This window comes from Bacillus rossius, chromosome 10, assembly GCF_032445375.1.
Source record: "Bacillus rossius redtenbacheri isolate Brsri chromosome 10, Brsri_v3, whole genome shotgun sequence".
NCBI classification, from domain to species: Eukaryota; Metazoa; Arthropoda; class Insecta; order Phasmatodea; family Bacillidae; genus Bacillus; species Bacillus rossius.
The window spans coordinates 37,431,112-37,453,360 of record NC_086337.1 but is presented as its reverse complement, the minus strand read 5'-3'; the positions used below and the strand labels follow the sequence as shown (position 1 = coordinate 37,453,360).

At 36.4% G+C, this 22,249-nt stretch overlaps 2 protein-coding genes across 5 annotated transcripts in view; one reads left to right on the top strand and one right to left on the bottom strand.

Annotated features, from left to right (window-relative positions):
* Positions 1-645: 645 nt before the first annotated feature.
* On the bottom strand, positions 646-18,547 carry LOC134535967 (26S proteasome non-ATPase regulatory subunit 4). Of its 2 annotated transcripts, none has more exons than XM_063375430.1 (9): positions 18,265-18,547; positions 15,247-15,387; positions 13,807-13,918; positions 12,780-12,935; positions 11,134-11,265; positions 5,283-5,369; positions 3,396-3,510; positions 2,200-2,361; positions 646-1,177 (listed from the first exon to the last, which is right to left on the bottom strand). In XM_063375430.1, exons 1-9 carry the CDS (start codon positions 18,288-18,290, stop codon positions 906-908), a joined length of 1,203 nt encoding a protein of 400 aa, XP_063231500.1. In that variant the 5' UTR covers positions 18,291-18,547; the 3' UTR covers positions 646-905. The 2 variants fall into 2 exon arrangements, with proteins under 2 accessions (XP_063231500.1, XP_063231499.1); XM_063375429.1 differs by having other exon boundaries at positions 11,134-11,286; positions 18,265-18,535.
* LOC134535969 (NAD-dependent protein deacetylase sirtuin-2-like) overlaps positions 18,501-22,249 on the top strand; it is an 18,824-nt gene continuing 15,075 nt past the window's right edge. Inside the window, exons 1-2 of one of the 3 annotated variants that reach the window (XM_063375432.1) lie at positions 18,501-18,755; positions 21,850-21,995. In XM_063375432.1, the coding sequence (XP_063231502.1) occupies positions 18,704-18,755; positions 21,850-21,995 (198 nt within the window). In that variant the 5' untranslated portion in view covers positions 18,501-18,703. Of the gene's footprint in view, positions 18,987-21,849; positions 21,996-22,249 lie in introns of all 3 variants that reach the window. The other 2 variants (XM_063375431.1, XM_063375433.1) reach the window with 2 other exon arrangements.

Below are 22,249 nucleotides of genomic sequence, written 5' to 3'. Positions count from 1 at the left end.
TACTTTAACTTGGTTCCACTTTGGCTATACAATAAAATAGGTTTTTTTTTTAGATATATAAATCTGGTTGCTATTTCATTTAGGAGTGAGTAAAAATCATTAAAATCTTGCAATAGTGGTTTGTTGGATTGAAATGTGGTAAATAATTGTTCCAACTGCAATGGAACTGACAGAAAAAATTCCATTTTCGGCAACATAATGGATCAACCAAAATGATTTTACCTTAGCAAAATTTTGTGAGTTTGGAGGATGTTTCTCAACAGCAGAGACATATTTTCTTACAAATAACAATACTTCAAGGGCCCTCTTAAAAACAATGGCATTTTCAAAATTTTAGGAGAAACAGAATGGAAGAAGTTACACGTGTGTAATTCTGATCGTTGAGATATAAAAGTCTAAAACTAGTAGATTTCTCCCAGAAAATCACAAATATTCCAGCCTTAATATTTGTGAGTAGTCTTGTACCTATTTATCAGGCTAACCATCAATTTCTTTAACCCTTTCAACAAATAATCCTAGGGACACTACTGCACGGTTCCAAATGTAATGGGTAAAGAATTATAGTTTTATTTCTCAGGGGTAGTGGACACCAAACAAACATTTAAAAAAAATCAATTTTTAATAAATAATAAGAAAACTAAACAATTTAAATAATTATAACTTTATTAAAATTACTGTGTAATTAATTTCACAAAAATGACACAAAACATACATAGCTATTTTAAAGAAATACATCTGTTTCATAACTGGCATTTACAAACAAATGATTTTAACATCAGGAAGTATGCAGGTCACGTTGGCAACGGATAAAAGAAAATAACCAGTGTGACCAACCCCTAAAGAGAAAAGAAAATGTCTATTACCCCTTAAGAATGACAGCAAAAGGTAAACGGGCGCCGGACAATTCACTCCTTCGGCTCGTCTTTGCCCTTGGCTTCTTTCTTCTTATCTTTGTCTTTGTCTTTCTCCTTGTCTTTGTCCTTGGAGAGGCTGCCGACCGCCTGTCGGATGGCTTCGCTCTGGGGGTCCACCCCGGGGAGATTCTCCAGCACGCTCTGCAGGAACTCCGGGTCGTTCATCATCTCCGAGTAGTCGTCGTCGCCCTCCACTTCCATCGGAGTCTCCTTCTTGGGGCCCGCCTTACCCCCTTCCAAGCCGCTTTTTCCGCTCGTCTCCTCTGCAACACACAGACGAGAGCTGCTGCCGCGCACACTAGCCAGGGAGCGCACACACACGTCTGTCCCAAATTTTATATTTACCTGACTCGCTATTTTTTAATTAATCTATTTTGCAATTTTCTGTAAAAATCAAAGAAATCCAGCCTCTATCATTCCCAAAGCTTGCAAACACCATTTTACAGTGTGTAGGACTACGCAAAAAAACATTATAGAGAGGGGGAAAAAAAATTGCTAAAACAGTCTGGGTGATGGCAGACTGGAGTATGACATTTTTTTCCTCAAACTATATCAATGAGAAATTTCCACAAGTTTTCCAGGATTTCAAGTAAACTCCCTAACTTTTACATGATTTTTCAGAATGTGGACACCCTGCTAACAAATTGTGCACAACTGCCCAATTTTTACAGTTTTTTTTAAAATTTTATTTCATCTTAATGTCTTGCCCACAACAAGCTCATTAGAGATGGTGGCACACGTAGATGAGTGGGATGTTGGAGAAGGAATTGTCAACTGCCCAATAAAAAGGAACAATTATTCCAGCATTTGCTTGGAGAGATTTGTGCAAATCATGAAATACCAAAATCAGAATGGCTGAAACTTGGTCCTGATGCAAAGTGAATCTAAATTGAAAGTTTAAAATAGTCGCGAAGTTGAACTGATTTGCAAATATTTTTTCTTGGCTTAGCTGTATTACCCATATTTTATAAAATACAGGATTGAAGCAAAAAATATAATGGTTAAACATTTGTAAAGTTTGTACTGATTAACTTTTGTAATGTTTGAACTGATTAAGTGAATAACCAATTGGGACCTTCATACAACACTCAATAAAATTATAAAATAACCATGCATAATATTAATACTGAATATTCATTAACGTAAACGGAGCACTTTCTTTTGATTTTTTTAAGTAATCAACCTCATTCAAGCAAAAAATATACAGTAAAACAAAAAAAGGAAAAGTCAAATTAAATATTAAGAAGAACGACGTGTCTCCGGTTGAGAGAAGAGCTCCACTCACGGGCGTCTTGCATGGACATCTGCATGGCGAACGCGATCTGTTCCTCCTCCGACATGGCCGCGAAGTCGGGGACCGCCGGGGCGGGGCGCTGCTGCTCCTCCTCCCCTCCCCTCTCCAGGGACATGGCGAGGGCCCGCTCCAGCATCGCTTCCTCGTTTGGGGCTGGCATCACACGTACAGACACATGTTACACACACGCCTGCTCGCGCTCAATACACTGTGTTCCTCGCCTGACGGTGGAGCACCAGCCGAGGTTTTCATCAATCACAACCAGGAGTGTATAAGAAAAAAGTCCACTCATTAACTCCACAGAACAACAAACCAAGTTGAAGCTGTTCTGATACTGGTATAGCATACTGGCCGATATTCAGCTCTCTGCCAATCACTAGGTATCGGCACAGGTATCGGTGTTATTGGAGAAAAAAAACCTGCACAGGTTCATTTTTCAAATACTTGCTATGTGTGCTTGTTGATTGTGACAGATTACAGTCTCTTTGCTGTCAGGTCATAGTAAATCTTAATAATTATTAAGTCTACTGGTTAACTCTGAGTAAACAAGAGAATATTTACATAACAAATATGTGATTTATAGTGTTTCAATGAGATTGCTTTTATTTTAGATTATTTATTTGAGAATTTTAGAATTAATAGTAAGATTATGATATTCATTAACAAAATTATAAAAAAAAATGTTCCAACAACTTATTTATAAAGTGGGGCAAGTAATTATAAAAGTAGGTTGTAGTATCAGGTATAAGTGGTTGTGTCGGAAAAGGGGGCATCAGAAAGGCCTTAATATGAAATAACGAAGAGATTCTCTTTCTTACTTCCTTAGTTTATGTAAAAGGGATAAAAAAATTTAAATTACAATATTTTAGCAAATTGTAATATAAAAACTGTTTTAATGTTTATTACAAAGTTTAGCATTATTTTTAAAGAACTGTATTTTTCTTCCCTGAAATGTAATTTATGGTAACAAATTTTCAGTGTGTGTGAAACCATGGATTAAAGCATTAAATGCAGTCACAGTTAAAACGTTACACTACACAGTTATGTTATAGAATGCTGAAGGCAACCGGGACATCACAGACAAGCTCCACATAAATAATTAGTCACAGCCACATCATGCAATGCATCCAACTTCAGCACACTTTGCCGTAACAGGACCGTAACGAGGCGAAAATCTCAAGTTTTACCTTCCTTGATGGCTTCCGGCACGGGCGCGCTGCCCTCGGTCCCAGATGCGGCCTGGACGCGTCGAGCCTCCTCCTCCTGCCTCTGCCGCTGCTCCTCCATGGACACCCGCAGGGCCTGCGAGCACGGACCCCTTCATCACCCTCTCCCGCCCCTTCTGCATCACACCTTTTTTTTTTTACCAACCTTATCAGCACTTCACAGGGTTCAAGGTTCCTGGTTTGAATGCGAAACGTACATAACAATATCACCTCAGCTCAGAGAAGACTTGAGCTATACCTATCAATGTTTTGGTTTAGAATACTATGGTCTAACAAAATATGGTTTTATTTCACACTGTTACTTTCCAGGTAACCGGAAATCATGCAAAAAAAACAAAGTTTTTTCTCTCTTTATAATATCTTTAAAAAATTAAGGTTTACTTTTACAAAAAAAAAAAAAAAAAAAAAAAAAAAAAACAGTTCAGAGAAAATTAGTTTTCCTTGTAAGGAAAAAAATTGCCACCCTATATACATTAATATTCAAGTGATAATATAAAAAGGACCAAAAAGTTTTTCTCACACCAGATGGAACTATAACACACTCTTAAGAGGTCTGCCTAGACAGGGGTGTATCTGTGTTAGAGAAGTGGGATGACAAGTGCTTCTAGCTCTGTGTCACCTCTAAGCGCAAATCATTTAAAAAAAAACACGTTTTAATTATTTTCACTCTTCTAAAAATAGTTTTAAAAGAAAATGCCGAAATGAAACAACGCATTCGGCCTCAGTGTATTCTTAAATGCATTTTGTAAAAGACACCACTTCAATATCTTGAGCAGTTAAATTGCGTGGTTTCTTCTGAAGCTCTGCACACAGTGTGAGTTTGCGTGCAAGGGTAGGCAGGGGCTTTAACATCATGTCGATGGCAGGGTTATTAGAGACATAAACATGCAACCACACATATTAGAGAATTTGGGGAAAGAATCAGCTATGGAACTATCTCCGCATCTGCAAAACGAGATTTCAGAAAACCACAGAAAGTCATAATACGAAGGCCAGACAGTAGCAAGTTTAGTTTCGCACCATTGTGCCATCTTGCTCCCTAACTTAGTTTTAGAACAAACTGTTCCAGTTTGCATCACATGATCATGCACAAGCAAGTTCTGGAAAAATTATGAGCCTTCTGCTGATTTTCATGGTCAGTACAAAACACAACAGCTTCCTACCGCAAATTGGACATTTATTATTAACTTACTTCCCTTTTGAGACTATATACTTTACATACCCATGTTATCTACTCCCTAGTTTCTATGCAGTGTTCTGCCCAACATAATGTACCCTACCTCGAATGCCAGGCAATTATATTTTCAACTGTAAAATTTTCTGGTGCTACACCACTACTCTAGTGGAAACCAAAACACATACACACACACACACCCAGAAATTATATGCAAGGGTTGATTAAAAAGTAATATCTCCATTGCCTCAACATTTTTTTTTATTTGTAACCAGATTTATGGTATTTACATGTTGGTTTTGTAGGGGTATGCCACAATGTTTCAATGACTGCACCATTAATACTCCCCAACCGGTCTTTGCAACCGTGAAAAAATAAACTACCATTTTGTGTGTCAATGTTGCTAATGAAACACACATTTTTTTTTTTTTTTCCATTGCACACACATCGCTTTGTTGGAAGAAGTCTCGTCCATAAAAAAATAAAAAGCACCTTAAGATATTTATATTACTATGAATAGAACATACTACGGTTCAGCCCAGGGCTCTCTCGTGGAACTACAGATATAAAACATCTTACCCTGAGACACTACACATTAACTTAGAAGTGGTGCATGTTGTCGCAACACGCAGGCCACTAATGTTTTGTGTAAAGTGTGGCAGTGTTCAACTCACCAGAGCCAGTTCCGGGTCCTCGTTGGGGTCCACGCCGAACTCGAAGCCGGACCCTCCGAGGCCAGCACCTCCCATGCCATCTTCACCCTGAGACATTGGATGAACTGTTTCTGCAGACGGTGGTGACACAACAACCAAATCTATCATTGGTAGAAACAAGATTACATATATGGTTTTATTTTCAAGCCAATATTGTTTTTAAAACAGGTTTCTGTTTTAATGTTTTTTTTTTTACACTTGCTGAAGTACCCAGCGTTGCCCGGGCTAAACACATCATAATATAAGGAACATCACTACTGAGTTTCAAGTCTGTAGGACATGCACTTGAAAACTGGAAAAATTTTGTTTTTAAAGACCCATTGTATTATAGGCCAAGAAATAATTGTTAACGATATGTGAAGATTTGTTAGAATGTATTTAACGTACCTATGTTTAGCCTTATTCATTTGTTTTAATTCTACATTATTTGATATTAAAGCATCTATAAATGTACACATTTTGTAGCTTCTGACCTGTTTATGCTAAATAAAGACAAAAAAAATTCATAACGTGTTTAGTAGATGTACTATCAAATCCATTACAAGTTATTGTAAAAATTCTAAACATTATCTTAAACCTTCTGCTGAAACAATTTTTGACGAGACTTTTACCGTAAAAACAGGGTTTGAAATAAAATAAAAAAAATCAATGCTTACTATCAAAATAGTTTGAATATATTTTTAACCATACATATTTATATTATTTTAAACCTAGGTCCAAAGCAACTTTTTATAAGACTACAGCGAAACCCCTTATTTACGTTACCGTTATTTACGTTTTCCCGTTATTTGCACTATATTCTTCAGGTCCCGTTTGGTTCCCATATAGTCCAATACAATACTTTCCCGCGAATTACGTCTCAAAAATCGAATCAATCCCGCTATTTACGTCACGTAACAACCATAAACAACCAGAAAATACCGTGGAGCTAGTAGGCAATGAACATTTTAAATAGCAAAATATACATATTTTATAACATGAAAAGTTGCTTTTATTTCTAAACATGTAATAATTTAAGCCTAGGCGTGTAAAAGTACGAGTAATTATAGCAGGAGACAATCTAAAATGCACGAGGGAAAAACGTAAACTCATGAATGTACAAACATGGCTGCTTGTAAGTTCTGATACTGTATTTATGTCACAACTTAGCCGAAATACTGGTACGAGACATAAACTTCACAAGATAAAATGAGCGGTGTCTTGGTAACTGTTTTATACGTCTTTTATAATTTGGGAAGTATTGTACAGTTGACGCCATATTTTTTAAACTAACCATTTATTTCTGGGGATCGTAAATAATTAATTATTGGTGTCAAGACATCATGATAAACGTAAACTTGAACATGTCACGGCAGCGAGAAAACTGGTGCGTATACCAATAAATTGGTATTAGAACTGGATAAAATTGGTACACGGGAGGTGGAGCTTATATTTTTTTCCGCTAAGCTCGCATCTATTGGTTGGCGGCTGATGGCGTCATGAGTCTGGGCGGAGCATAGAGTGCGCATGCGCCGCCGCGTCGTTACAGCAGCTGACCAAGTACAATGACCTTTCTCCGCGTTTGGCGCGCTATTGACGGTAAATATTCATCAATTTGCGGCCTTTTCTTAAAAATTTTTTTACTGTGAGCAATGTGTATGTAGCCCGTATTTGTTATAAACCCTGCCGGTTGCAACTGTATTTATAATTTGGAGAGGCAAATAATCTCCTTGAACAGCTAAAAAAGCAAGCAGAAGAAAATTTCAAATTTATTTTTTAGGAAGTAATCAGAAAAACATTTTGGCTTTCATTCTTTTTTTATTTTTGTCAAATGTGGTAAATTAATAATTGATTAAATACTAAAGTAAAATTTGCTGTTAGTGTGTTTGTACCTGCATTGTAGTATGTGCTATTAAACAAAAGGAAAAAAATTCTAAATAAGGTAAACTGTACTCCTTTTTATACTTTTCCCTTTATTTACACTTTCCCGCTTTTTACACTTTTTTACTTTGTCCCCATGAAAAGTGCAAATAAGGGGTTTTGCTGTATGTATAAGTGCAAGGGATGAAAAATAATGTTTGAAGGTCAAAAAAATTTCATAACTACGTTAGTGGCATACCATGAAATTCATTCTAAGCTATTCAATGCTGGATGCATTGAGATAAAAACATTCTAAACATTTTCACTGCATGGAATAAAAGCAAAATGTTTTATTAATAATTTTGGAATATTGGACTACAAATGGGGTGTCATTTACACTAAGTTCTTTAATTGTTCCAGAAGTTTATATAAGGTTCAAGAATAAATAGTAGGGGTGTGCGGGAATAGGTTTTTGTACTGCGGGAAATTTTCGGGAAAAATAAATTATTCCCGCGGGAAACGGGGCAGGATTGGGGAAAAAAAAAAAATTCTAATATAAGAAGATGGCCATTTAAACGTTTCTTGCAAAGTTATTTGTTTTTGCTGCTATTTCTTTTGTCTGCTTCACTTGCCCTTTTTTCAGCGGAAACTTAATATTTTTTAGCATCCTCAAATTCCTTCTTCATAGAGGGATGTTTATTGAGATGTCTTAGCAATCCAGACGTGCTACCATGCTCACATCTCAAAAATTTTCCACATGAGACACACTTTGCCAGGGATTTACTGTCTGTCAGACGTTCAAAATACTTCCAAAAACCTTTAGGTTTATAAGTAACAGGCTGATCGGTTGCGACCTCCATTATTTGTAGGCTGCTAGTTTGTTTTAATATACAATGGCATCGAAAATAGGAACAGATACTTTGCACAAGCCTTAATAACGTAACGTCAGCCGACAAAGCCCGCCAAACTAAACAACTATTTTTTTCTCCCAAAGCAAAATCATAGATGTTTAGATACTTGTGAACAGTGGTGTAAAACTACGTGATTTCATATTTTTCAAAGTGCCAATACAGTTCCCTACATCGCCACGGCTATCAAGTAATGAGAACGGTTACGCTTCGTTATGTAACGCAAGTCTAGTATTTCTTATATCTTTGGCGAAAAGGTTGGATTGCGCATGTGTTTTGTTTGTGTCTAAGGAGACATAGTGGTTTTAGGTTAAGTATTTGATGGTGATGGCAATAACGTTATATAACTAGGGATGGGGCGAATCCTGATTTCCTCGAATCCGAATCCTAACTCGAATCCTCGACTGGAATTGCCGAATCTCGAACCCAAACCCGAATCTTTTAATAGATGATGTCCACATATCTAATGTAAGTGAGATGTATTCTGCTTGCACTAAAAGTCCCTTGACTTTATCACATGTAGTTTGGTACATTTCTGGTATAAGTGTATATAAAGACAACAATTTTTTCTTGAGAAATTTCAGTTTTAGTACAGATTAGCGGTTAGGATTTTTCTTTAAATAAGCTAGAGGTCTGCGAGCCTAAGAATTTTACTTCGAGCCGAGCTTGAGCTTTTGTGGTACAGTTACACTTTTGGGAAATTATTTTTATCTTAAACTTAATATCATGTTTGAATAAAGTATTAAAATGAAGTGGGCTTATTAATTTTGGGTAACTATTTACAGAGTGTGTTTACATTTTGCACTGCTAGAAAAAAAAAATATTTTTTTTTCATTGAATCTTACCTGTTTCCATTGGTTCATTAGTAACTGATATCATCCAACTAACATAACCAAGTATATGTTTGTGTAAATGTAACATATCTTTGGAAAAATTTCACCCTTGTCAATTTTTCTGGAGTCCTTACTGAGCTTCAACAAACTTAGCACCAAAAATCATGTTGTTTGAAAAGTACATTCACATTGTTTCAACATTTCCACTTTTCAGCACAATAATTCTGAGAGATTGTCACAGAGTATTAAAATCTATTCTTTAATCTATCATTCAGAACAATAATTTGTTCTGCACGTTCAGGAGTTAAATTAGCTCTACGATTGGAGATAGTGTTTCCAGCAAAAGAGAAGTGTTTCTCGCTGGCAACCTGCTTGGCTGGAATGCTTTAGTAAAATTGCTTAACCTCAAAATTAGTGTCATAAATATCTGTAACTGGTCATTAAAGTTTAATCAATTGAAAGTAATAAAAATAAAAACATTTTACATACTTCATTCCATTTACACTTGCAAAAAAAATATACACACAATAAACCTACATGGAAATTAAAGTCTTTTTCAATATCCTGAAGTCTGAAATATGTTTACTCATGTCATTAAATGTAGAGCTGTATTGAAGAAGCCGATTTTGCCAATATTTAGTTGAATCGGCATTTCTGCCGACTTCCGATACAGTACGCTCGTTAATTTTCGGCCGATATTACTGAAAAACGAAAGAGACTGCCATAACCTAAAAATCCACGAGTACCATTTTCACTTTTCGTAGTAGTACTGCATTCTTTCAGATCGCATTATTTCTTAGCAACATGTGCCAACCGTACATATCAAAGTTTAACATCCTTTTTTTTTTTAACAATGTTCTTTAATTTAATGTCATAAATAAATAATACATTACTATCACGGTAAATATACATCTCAGTTGTTACGGTAACTATAGTGCAAATATGGTAGCTATCATGCTTCTGTAGTAATTATGGTATTCTACAAAGAATCTTGTTCTTTTTATGGTAATTATCTTAAAATAACTATTGGGTTTGTACTGTAGTTATGGCACATCATCCATATTTCTTCGTATGTTGTTGTTCATTTGTCTTTTCTTCATATTTATGTGTGCCATTATTTGAGACAAGAAGTTTCAGAAAAAATTTTAACGGACATTATATCACACATTTAATGGCGTAAATGACGAGACCTCGGGCGATTTAAACGCTTAATACGGAAAAACCTACCATGCGGGACCTCGTAAGCGAGTTTTACTGTATTTTTTTCCCGTAAATAGTAAAAACCGAATCCTTTGACGAATCCTATATCAGACCCGCCGAACCTTCGAATCCCTAGGATTCGGCGGATTCGGCGGATATTGGATTCGGTCGTCCCATCCCTATATATAACTGACTATTCACGTATCTTGCAAATTTGTACCCTTGATGAAATATATTTATGAACGCATACAATATTTAAGGTACTCCATGTACGTTTTTTATATTCCAATTAGATATGTGTAAACGATTATCATAATTCACTGCACACCACAACTGTCGCTACGATCAGCATACGTTTAAAAGATGTTTTACGTTTAAATAGTACGGAAACCCTTCAAAAATGTACGAATTCATAACAAATATTGTTGTAAAAACAGTTTGAATTGATAGAAAACATTTTCACATGATTAGTAAACATTTGTAAATTTTTAAAACAATTTCCCGAAAAATTCGGGAGTAATAAAATTCCCGCCCAGCATTTCGGGAAGCCTATTTTACAGACTTTTTTCCCGAAGCGTCGGGATCCCGCACACCCCTAATAAATAGGAACTTCAAAATCTCACTTAAGTCTGTAGGCTGTGCCGAAAGGGATTTTTTTTTCTTTTGTATATTACTTCATTTTTGACACTTGAAATCTAGATTCGGATTCAAGGGACACTTTGAGATTCGGATTCGAGATTAGAATCACTAGTTTAACACTTCAACACATCAATTTTTTGTTCCAAATCAGTTGGTTGAGGCATGGATCCCAGCCGACCTTCAAATGTTACGCAAGCCATTCATTAAATTGTAAATAAAGACTAAATTGATGTTTTATTTGGTTCTGTTTGTATAAAAAGTTAATAAAATTTGATGGTCTCTTTAAACGAAAGCTTACTCAGAAAATTTTCTGGTCAATTAGCAGAAACTTTTCCCGAAAATACTTTTCCAGAAAACTAACCTCTCTACTGGCAGGAGTGGCCACTGACTCACCTGTATGACCGGGGAAGAGATCAAGGCATCCGACAAGTGGGGGCCTGGCGGCACCGTCACCAGGTGGCTGCCTCCTCCATCCTTCCCGTTCAGGGCGTTCACGAACGCCATCAGCAGGTCGCTGTTCGGGACCTGCAACGCCAGTTCTGGTGTCTGCACGTTCACAAACAAACATTGTAGTTGCACACTCATTGCTAAAGAAACAGCACAGAGCACTTGACAAACCACCACAGTATTCTGAATTCAATAATTAATCAAAATTCAACAGTAAAATACATCTGCAACAACATTTGCCTGTCATGCTGTGATAATAAAATTATCAAAAAGGCCTAATAAAGGAGCAAGCAGTGATAGAAATAATTTAAGACCAAGAAGCAGGAGTACCCTGAGAAAATCCATCAACTCACTGCACCTGCCAGAACTCACAGACTACCTTGAAGAGCCTAGTTACTACAATTGTAACCAGTTTTTGGTAAACAGTTACAAACATTCATACTTTTAAAACAAAAAACTTTAAATTTTGTAATTAATTAAACTGTGTAACATGAAACAAGGTAATATGTGAAATATAATTATCAGTTTTTTTTTGTTGTGAATGATAATTTTACTGTATTAAACATAGCGAGTGAGTGAGTGATTATTATTATTTTTTTTTTTGTAAATTTGAGACTGTACAAAATTTAATTTTGGAAAGCTTTAAAGAACACAATGAGGGTTTCTTTGAAATCTGACCATAAAAATATTTGAATCTTAAGATGCAAACTTTTCCTAATTGAACACCATAAATTCCTGGAAAATTTAAATCCAGCTAAAACAGAAAAAAATAATAAATGTTAAGACGTAAGCATACATTCCTGATTCACAATACATATACATATTTTTTTTTACTGACCATGAAAAACTCGAATGTTCAGCAAGTATAGATATAGTATGACTCATCCTTAAGTTTGCAGTATGCATTTTAATGGCATTTACCCTCTCTTTTCAATGAATGATTTTTGCCACCAGTTTTGTTCTTGTTTCAGTGTGCTATGTTGTCAGATACACACCACAGAGTGCAAAAGTTATTCACACAACTTTATAAGGTAATGAATTATTATTTTTTTATGTTAAAGAAACACATTTTGGAAAGAAAAATTTGGAATGAGAATTTTAGAAATACATTTTCTTGTTGTAATTCATCAAGAGCATTGTCTGATAAGGTAATTAAATTATCCTGTATCATATATCCAAGTTCATCCCTTGATCCTGATGGCATGATCCTGTATGCATTCATCCAAGGGTGTATATGATACTTGCTGTTTTAATTTAATATGTCGAAAGATCCTAGACATTAAAAAAAAAATCCTGGATATCATGAAACAGTTTCACCTGTGAATTAATAATTGGTGTTTGGCATTGAATAATATATTTTTTTTCCAGATTGACAACTGTGATACTGACAACAGACACTAATTTATGGTCTTAGAAGAATATACAAATAGTAAAATTAAAAAAATATGTATTAAAACTTATTATGGTTAAAAGTGGTGTTAAAAATAAGATTCTTAACGATAAAAAGCCGGGTGGTATCACTCTGGCAACAGTGAGCTCCATTTACCCTGATCCGCCAACTAGGAGCGAGACACACCACAGTGATGGCTCACCTCCTCTCCGAAGCTCACAACGTCCACGTTGACTTTCTCCTTCTTGAGCCTCTTGGCCAGCTTCACCAGCTCCTTCTCCTCCGTTTCCACGGGGCTCCCCACGAACACCACGATGCGCATCTTGTGGTTCTTGCCCTGCCGGTGTTTCAGCGCCAGCTGCCGGCAAGGGCAGAGAGTCCGTTCAGAACCCCCCCCAACCTCGCACAGAGCCTCGATGCACGAGGGAAATCACCGCAGGAAAAGAATAAGAACATTCGGCCTGCGGCATTGCTTCGCGCTGCCTGCGTAAGCAATCTTTCCGCTGTCGTATGTTAAGCCGTGTTTGTTTGCACATAGGTAGTGAGAGTTGTCACAAGAAAGAGTACAGAAACCACACAGAAGCCACGCAATAACACTCGAGAATATAATTTCTAATTTATGTAATCTACATATTATTTCATGGTGATTTTTATTTCAGATGTTTTTATTATATTGTAAATACTTTTTAAAAACATATTATTTGTAAATTCATCACATGCCACAAAGTGTATTTATTTGTCACTGTAAAAGAACTTTAAAAAGATAAAAAAATCGTAAAAAACATGTCATTAATTCATTTAGGTCTGGCTCTCGAAAAGAGTAAAGTTGGCAATCACTAAACTAGAAAAAAAATTATAAATATGTCCCAGTATTAAATAGCATGATCATCAATAAAACTTAAAAAAAATGAAGAATACACTTGAAAAACATATCAAATAGATGTTGCAGTCAAAAATATCATATGCTGTTTTTCTCTATGTATCATAGCTTGATTAAGGCAAGCTTCAAAATTAGCTACATAACATTGCTCTGAAACTTAGGTGAAGAAAATTGATTCGAGTGTAACTTTTACATGTGCCGTAGTGCACGATGTTGAAATCAGATGTAAAAATACTTTTACGATTCCATCACAACTAAAAACTTAATATTTGTAAAGATTAATAAAACAATACAGTAGGTATACATACAAGACATAAGCATTTTGCATTCTTGCAAGTAAAGTACTTACGTGGGCGATTCTGATGCCAGTCAGTATGTTGATGTTACCATTGGGTTGCACCTGGTGCAGTTTAGACAAGATCCTGCCGACATCCGAGGTCAATGTTGCCAACACCTCAACGCTGAAACAGTTCCAAAAGCATTGTTGGAATATTAAGATCATTTGAAATAAAACATGTACATAATTTTTATTTTATGTAGAAATAAGAAATTAACTAAAAAAAGTGTGCTGTAGCAGTATGCTTGCCTCTCTCTACAACAAACTGGTTCAACGTGCATTAAGACCTTCCTAGATTTTTTGGAAGTGGGAAACACTATAACTAGGATGCCAGCAAAACCCACAAACAGAATTCCCTGACTTTCCGAGCTGTTTTTAAAAATTTTTCTAATGAAAACCATGTAATAATCTCTATATAAAACAACCAACACAAATGTTTCCGCTACTTCCGAACATTGTCACACCTAGTTACTCATGGATTGTTCAATTTTATAACAAAACTATTTGCCCAGTTTAAAAACTTCATTAAAATTAAGCACTAGTGTTGTTTCTCACATCACAGACACAATTTACTTGTATGTGCCAAGAAATCCGAGCACGTCAGCATTGCGATAAACAAAGAATGAACTCAAGCATAATATACATTGTACAGATAATGGGTTAGGGATACAGGCTGAGCACATTTGTATCATATCCAGTTCATTAACTTAACATCCAGCAAACTTTGTGTTTCGAACCAGTGTTTTCTCAGGTGACACCTGAATCCCTAGAACCATAGTTCATGTTGCGTCCATTGTGTTGGAGCAAAAGGTCAGGAACAAAGATGATGTGTTTAGTGAAGGCATGTAGTCATCCTCCTCAGCATTGGGGCACCTAGGTCTCCTACCACCTCTTGAAGTTGCAACTTATTCTCTAGGGGTTTATGTTTTAATTTTTATTTCTTACTAGCTGCAGTACCCGGCGTTACCCGGGCTATGAGCTTTATTATCTGCGAGTTAAAGCAAACTGGATAGCGCTATATGACAGTGTGTTGGACACAGAGAAATGTCACACAATTACTGTTTGTTTGTTTATGGTCTACGATTTTTTGTTTACCCATGGCGATCGGTTATATATTATTTATTATAAATTATTAAGACCATTAATCGAAATAAAAACTATCCTATCTCTCAAGTTGGAAAAAATTACACATAAATGCCAATTTTCATCGAAACTGGTTGACTTGGTGAAGAGTTCACTGGAAACAAACATCAGGACACTGGATTTATATATATTAAGATTTACATTATTAATTTTTATCCATGACAAACAGTGCAAAACTGCGATGGCATTATGTCCAAAAAAAAATTGCACTCAATCAAAATGTGCCATTGCATGAATCATTTACAGAACTTAAATACAATCTATGAAGGGGGGGGGGGGGGAAAAACCGATAGTCGCACGTGAACTCACTTTGCCAGCGTGAGCAGACCGACGTTGTTCTCGGGGTTGGAGCGGGTCTTGGAGTGGCAGACCAGGTTCACCGCGTCCTGCTGAGCCTGCAGCCTCGTGGGCAGGAAGTCCCCATTGCGCATGTAGTCGCTGTTGTCAACGCTGCCAACAGCAACCTCACTTTCGACATCACTTACCCCACTTCCATCACAACACATTTTTTTTTTCTTAAGCCAAATTTTATGCTGCAGTTGGTTAGGCAACTTCAATGTGGGATTATAGATGTGTCTGTGAAAGTTTCCCCTATCACTAGAGACCGGAAAAATTCGCGGATTCATTTCACGACAGCCTGAAATTCAAATAGTTATACCTCAGTGCTGCCTCTTCTATTGGCTCACAACTCACCTGGACGACTCTGGGCCAGTGAGAAACACTCAACCGAAGCTGTATCGAATCACAGGCCGCTACCTTGGGACACCTCCACAAGACAGCAGCCAATGAGAGGGTGACATTTGACCGAGTGTACGTAGAACTATAAAGTTAATCCTAGAGGTCATTGAACCCACAAATTTTTCCGGTCCCTACCAATCACGTATGATCCCGATTGCATTGGTCCTGTGGTATATGACACTTGATGATTCAAAATAGTGGGCCTACATCAAAAGATCCTGGACACAAAAAATACATGTGATATAACAATGAGTTGAGGCTCAATTCTAGATCAAGATACCAGCAAAGTGCAGAAACTTACTACCGGTAAAAAAAAGTAGGGGAAAAAAATGTTGTCATAGAGTTAGCCAATGATGATAAATTGAATGGCGCAACAAAGGAAAATATAGTACCTATGTATTATTGGCAACAGAGATGGACAAAATATAACCGTGGAAAAAAAAAGACTAATGATGGAGAGAGTTTAAGAACGATGGTAGTGGTCATTTATACGAGGAAGAGTGAATTAATAAGTTGAATATCATTAAAAATTGAATAAATAAGTACATAATAAGCATTAAGTATGTAATAAGATATTTGTTGGATATGTGGGGTAATGAGTGTAGTAATGATGAGAGAAGAGAAAAGTAATGTTTTTTTTTTATATTGTATCAACCACCCACAATATTTTTAAGTATTTTTAACATCGTTAACCTAAAGTAACAAGATTTTACAGTATTTTTAATGTAACTATACTAACCCAACCATCCACAATAGTATTTTTTTGCATCACTATCGTAACCTATGAATCATTCAGTAAGTACTATGTGACCTATAACAATACTTTAAATTGTAGGGGGGGGGAAACACTTTCTTAATTCAATGATATTTGGATGAACAACCAACAAACAGAAAATATGAACAATATTTCCCTACAACTGCAATATGACATCGTATTAACTACTTTTATTATAAAACAACACAGTTGTTTTAATATATGAAACTGTGGGGGAAGAGGGCCACCTGAAAGGTGATATGATAAAGCTGGTGTGCTAGTCGGACAAATGGCACAGGAATAAATGTAAATAAAACTAAAGTGAGGTTTAAAGAGTAGAATGAAGGTAGTAAGGGAAGTACTCCTTTGTTGGAAGGGGCAGGAGATACAAGCGGCAGAGGAGTAGTTCCTGGGGGTGACTGCAGAGCAATCTAGGATAGTGGAAACAGGTCCAGCGTGTTTCAAAAGGGAATGAGGGCAATGGGGTTACTTAAACGAACTTTGAAGGGAACAGAAAGGAGGACGACAAAGGGGTAATTACTCTGTATCACATACACAAGTTTATCCCCTGATCTTGAAGGCATATCATGTATAAATTGATAGTATGGTACATAATGCTTGCTGTTTTAGTTTAGTACGTCGAAAGATCCTGGACATAACTAAAACTATAATATCACAGCACAATCAAAATATGTCAGGTATTGTGGAAATTTTTTTCTTTCGTACACTTTTTGCAATCATAATGCCTTGTTATATCACAAGTTTTTTGTGATATCTAGGATGTTTTAACGTGCAGGATTAATGTATACAGGATCATGCCATCAGGATGAAGGGATAAACTTGGATACGTGATACAGAACTTTAACCAACAAAGGCATACTCCATGTTGGTGAGAATGATGTAGGAGTATGCAGCAGCAAATTGGGACCTGGTAACAAAACTAAAATAGCTGGAAAGGGTACAGTGCAGGGCAGCAAGATGGGTAATGAGTTTATGTGGGCAAGAAGGGGAAGAGGGAGACACACATTGACTTTCAGTGATGATCGAGGAGCTGATTCGGGAAACATTACAGGGAAGGAGGTGGGTCGAAAGTCTGGTGAGACTGTTCACAATATGTAACAAGGAGGATGTTAGAAGATAGGTTGCACAGAGGTGGATTCAGAGTGAGGAGGAACACGAGTGGAAGATACTGAAGAAGTGGAGCAGAACGGAATGAGAGAAGCACTCGTTTCTGGTGAGGATAGGGCGGGAGTGGACTAGGCTTGGAGAGGGTGTTGGAGGGGAGAGGTGCGAATAACTTATATAGAGGAAGCTGCAGGGAATGGTAGGGTGAAATAGAAAAAGAAGGGAAGGGGGACTCCTTGCCACCGGGCAAAAGCCCAATTTAAGGTGTACATTATGAATTCAGAAAAAAAAATTCTAAGTTCAAAGAAGTGGTTTTAGCTGCACATCCCAACTAAATGAAAAAAAATTCAATTTTTATAAAAAATCAAAACCATTAATAAATATTTTTGTTTTGTTTTAGCGAAACGTCTTTATTAGTTCTAGATAATTTTAGAGAAATTAATACCAAACGAAAGGAAACCAATTTGAAGTTAAAAAGCCCACATTATACAACAAAAAAAAAAATTGTTACAAATCAGATGAAAACAATAAATTATACCGACAAATGCGGCTTTGTGTGCGCTCAAACACAACCACAATATAAACTGCTTCGTCAGCACATAACCTAAAATTATGGCATTCACTTTATTTCGGGATAACGTACTAATCTGAATAGGTAATTAACTACCTATTACTTGCATAACTATCTAAAGCATTGATACTGAACTCACCATATCATAGTACTTTCGAGTACCATTTCGAGCTTGATAAATACAACTAGCAGGCTAACTCAAATTACTGACACTGACAGAATATTACAAATAAAAGTGTGTTCGATATGGCGACTCGTTTTGCTCCCAGAATTTGTTATACATAGTATTATAAATTTAGACATTGTACACATTCAACCTCTCATGCGTTCTATTCACCGAATTCGATCGTATTCGAAATTGTAGGAGGTCATAATAAAATATTTGATACTATCCTGCAAATAGTAAATTTGATAACAGCCTAATGATGCAATATTAGTTTCAGCAGTAACCAAGCCATAACAATGTTAAGGGCTTGAGGGGTATAAGGTTTTTACACCATATTTAATTATTATTATTTTTGTTTGAATCCATAAAAGGTGTCGAGTGGATCTTATTATTGATATATTGAGAAGAGAACATGTCCAGGCGTTGCCTCACTACGGTCAGGTTTGCTTGGCTTCACATGCTCCGTAAGGACCATTCCAATAATTTTGGAAACCGTAGTTATAAACTTGAAACGGAAGGTGACCAATGTTATTTTTTTTTTGGGTCTGTTGATATATTTGGTGTAATGTTGTGTTATTTTTTATATCATAAAATTTTGTTTGTATCCATGGTTATTGAGTAGTAAAATATTTAAAATTAATAGCGTATTCCATTTTGTGTGGTTTGGAAAAAGATGGCTGCTGATAGAGCTACAGGTGAGGTTTTATATTTTTTGAAACTATTAGAAACTTTTTGATGAATATATAATTTTTTAAATTTTTTTATTGGTTTGACTATGTATTTCACTTGCGATTGTGCTTCCACCCGGTGGCAAGGAGTCCTCCTTTTTCACTCTCACTTCTTCTCTCCCCATTAGCATTCTATTCAATTACTTTGCATCTTTTACCCTGCTTGTATATAGTCTGCTTTACTTTTCGGATCATTTAGCTACCATGCTCAGTTATTTTTTAATTTAATAATTGGTGTTTGGATATTGAGCTGAGAGACATAGGTTGAGCACTAAAGCCAGTCATTCTTCATTAAGGTAGTCAGAGATCCTGGCTTAATTTTATTTTGCTGTTGTGTGCTTCAAGGGTGCTTCAGTTTCCAATAAAAACATAATTTTGCCTCTTCCGATTCTCGCTGCTCATCACATTCATTCCGAAGGTGATCAGACATCCAGCAGTATCAAGGCAGCTGACTCCACAGTTGGCTAGTATCTAGGGTCCTATACCATGATAGCTGAGGCAACATAATTGTGTGGTTAGTGTCGGAAGCTTTATTCCATACACCTGTATTATCCATTATATAAGCACTGGCTAAAAATCTAGTTTAGAGGCTTACGCAAAAAAAAAATTCCCAAATAAATTTTTTTTTTAAATTTCTACCAAACTTTTTTGTGGTTTTGAGAAAAGAGGCCAGGTTTGTAACATTTAATTGTCTTGCAAAGCATTTATACTTGTGGTGCATCAAGTGAATATTTTTCTTTAATGTTTTAATTCTTCAACATTAACTTGAAATGGGAAAAAAATTAGGGTAGAAAACCATATTGGCTGTGGCTGTAATGTAATGACATTAAAGTCGCTGTCGTTTTTAACACAATTTGGCTATGCTATATTCCTAAGCATCTCGAGAGACCCACAAAGTCAAGTTGCAGCTAGTATCAAGAAAACAGAAGTGCAGTGACAACAGAATCAGGACAATCTTGTCATGAAAAACAGTCTTAGTTATGCTATTAAGCAGCACAACATAAATTTTACATAACTTCATTTACATTACAGGATTTGAAAATTGCTGCAGTTATCACTTTATGTCACTTGATTACCTATCGAGACTATTTTCATATTAAATAAAACATCACACTTGATACAAGTACGTAGTAGCTAAACAGATAGCCACACACATAGTTGAACATGGCGTTATTATTGGTATTCTACGTTAATACATAGGCCTATACATGTTAAGTTTCTCAGAATCCAGTTGGAATTTCTAAGTTAAATGCTGTTTTTTTTATAGGTTTAAATAGATATTCTGTATTGTTAAAAAAACACCACTTATGTAAATATACATATTTTCTTTACCAGCAGCTTAACTAGAAATTTACAGAGCACTGTGTTGGTGCTTAAGTGGTTTGTATTCCACTATAATAGTGATCTGTTCACCATAAATCTTTGTACATAACAGTGTAACTTTAAAATCTACCAGAGGCCATGGTTGTGACAGAACGGTCAGATGGCACACCTACCACCCAAGGCAATACAGATTTTTAATTCCGGCCAGATCACACCTGTATTTGGTCTACTTTGCTGTGGGCTGATGGGTTTTACTCAGAGTATTCCTGTTTACCGCACCCTTTCATTCAGTCAGTGCACTTGATAAAATTCTTAACGTCACGTGATAAAACAATAAAATTTTGAAAATAGTTTTTTTTTTTGTTATTTAAGTTGTTTCCCTGAAAAGTTTTACCCTGAAAACACTGTTTCTGAATTCCTACTGGTTTCTGAGAAATGACCTTTTATAGGTCACGTTAGGTTGCTACCGCAATGGGGGTTGAAGTGTTCGTTGAAGTTTAGGGTGCCACCACATGTATAATGGGCATGTGGACCCGGCTACTCTGTTCTCAGGGCCGCGACATAGCCCGTGTGTGGCGAGGCCCGTTTCCCCCCTGTATCACTGAAAAACCTCCTTCCTCTCGCAGCGCTCGCGACTCACCGACCGTTCGTCCTCGCTCGGCAACTCTCGGCAGCGGAGCACTGACGTCACTCCAGTGGGCGCAGGCCGACACACACACGCACACACACACTTCGGCGGGCGGTTGTGGGGGGTGGGGTTGGAAGGAGGGGGCTCGCAGCGTTTAAGGGGAGAGGTGGTGGCACATCGGGCTCAGAAGGGCGCAGCCCGAGACAATCTCAAGATAGCCTATGTAACGAAGCAGCTGTCACCATGTTGTTCTTTAATTGTGTTGCCGAACCTGTGGTTTTCCCTATGTAAGAACTTGTATATTTTGTATTCGGATGTTGTGACTCACAGGAACGTAAATAAAAAAAGTTTGTGAGCCCCTACTGTGCATCCAAACTCAAGCGTCAACCCTTGACAGGGATTTTCTTTAGCAGAATGGAAGCACGAAATGCTGACATATTACGTGCTGTCGCACGTAACCTGACGTGCAAATAGGAATTATTACGTCTGATACATGTAATGATAATTCCTTGTATACATCAGTTACAGGGTAAATAGAGGAACACTTAATATTCAAAAGGGGTATTTTCGTAATTTTATTATGAATTTACGGAAAATCCACAACGTAAGAATTTTACTGTCCATCATTGTCGTGTCATCACATCTATTGACCTTGATGTTGATTGGACAATCAGTCCTTATTTATCTATTTAATTAAGTATTTATTTATTTATTTAAACCCTTACCTTTATTGTTACCTTCAGTAATCTCATATATGTTGATATTGCTTCTGGTAAAAAAAAAAAAGTTATAGTTATGTAATTGCCTACAGCTTCTCAGACACTGTATTTTGTTTTCTTTTCTTTAATAATTCTTGTTCTCTTCTATTTATGTCCTCAGGTGATAAAAGTGGACCCTGTGATGGTATCATGTCTTCCGAGAGTGACAGTGATGAAGATATTGAAAAAATTCGTCTTTTGGTGCAGCAGAAACTAGGCCTAGATGACGCTACCGCTGAAGGAGATGTTAAAGAAAAAACTGTTAAGGTGGGTTTCAAAATTGTATTGGCTCAGGACTACTAGAATATTCAGAGTGATTAAGAATTTGGTGTTTGTTTGTGTCATCAGTAGTTCTGTTTGTTTAGTTCTATGTTGGTACAGTTTTTTCAATTAGTTTGGTCTGTGGTATGTCCTAATTTTCAAATTCATTTACTTAACTTACTAGCTAACTTATTGCATATGTATACAATTTCAGTTTTATAACAAAAAATTATAATGCACTCAGCGTTTACTCAATTGCT

Bases quoted from the DNA above. Each gene is read 5' to 3' on its own strand.
- LOC134535967 (XM_063375429.1), bottom strand. From the start codon at position 18,290: ATGGTACTCGAAAGTACTATGATATG. The intron at 15,388-18,264 runs GTGAGTTCAGTA...TGCTGTTGGCAG, and splicing joins CTCGAAAGTACTATGATATG to CGTTGACAACAGCGACTACA. The intron at 1,178-2,199 runs GTGAGTGGAGCT...TGTGTGTTGCAG, and splicing joins GATGTCCATGCAAGACGCCC to AGGAGACGAGCGGAAAAAGC.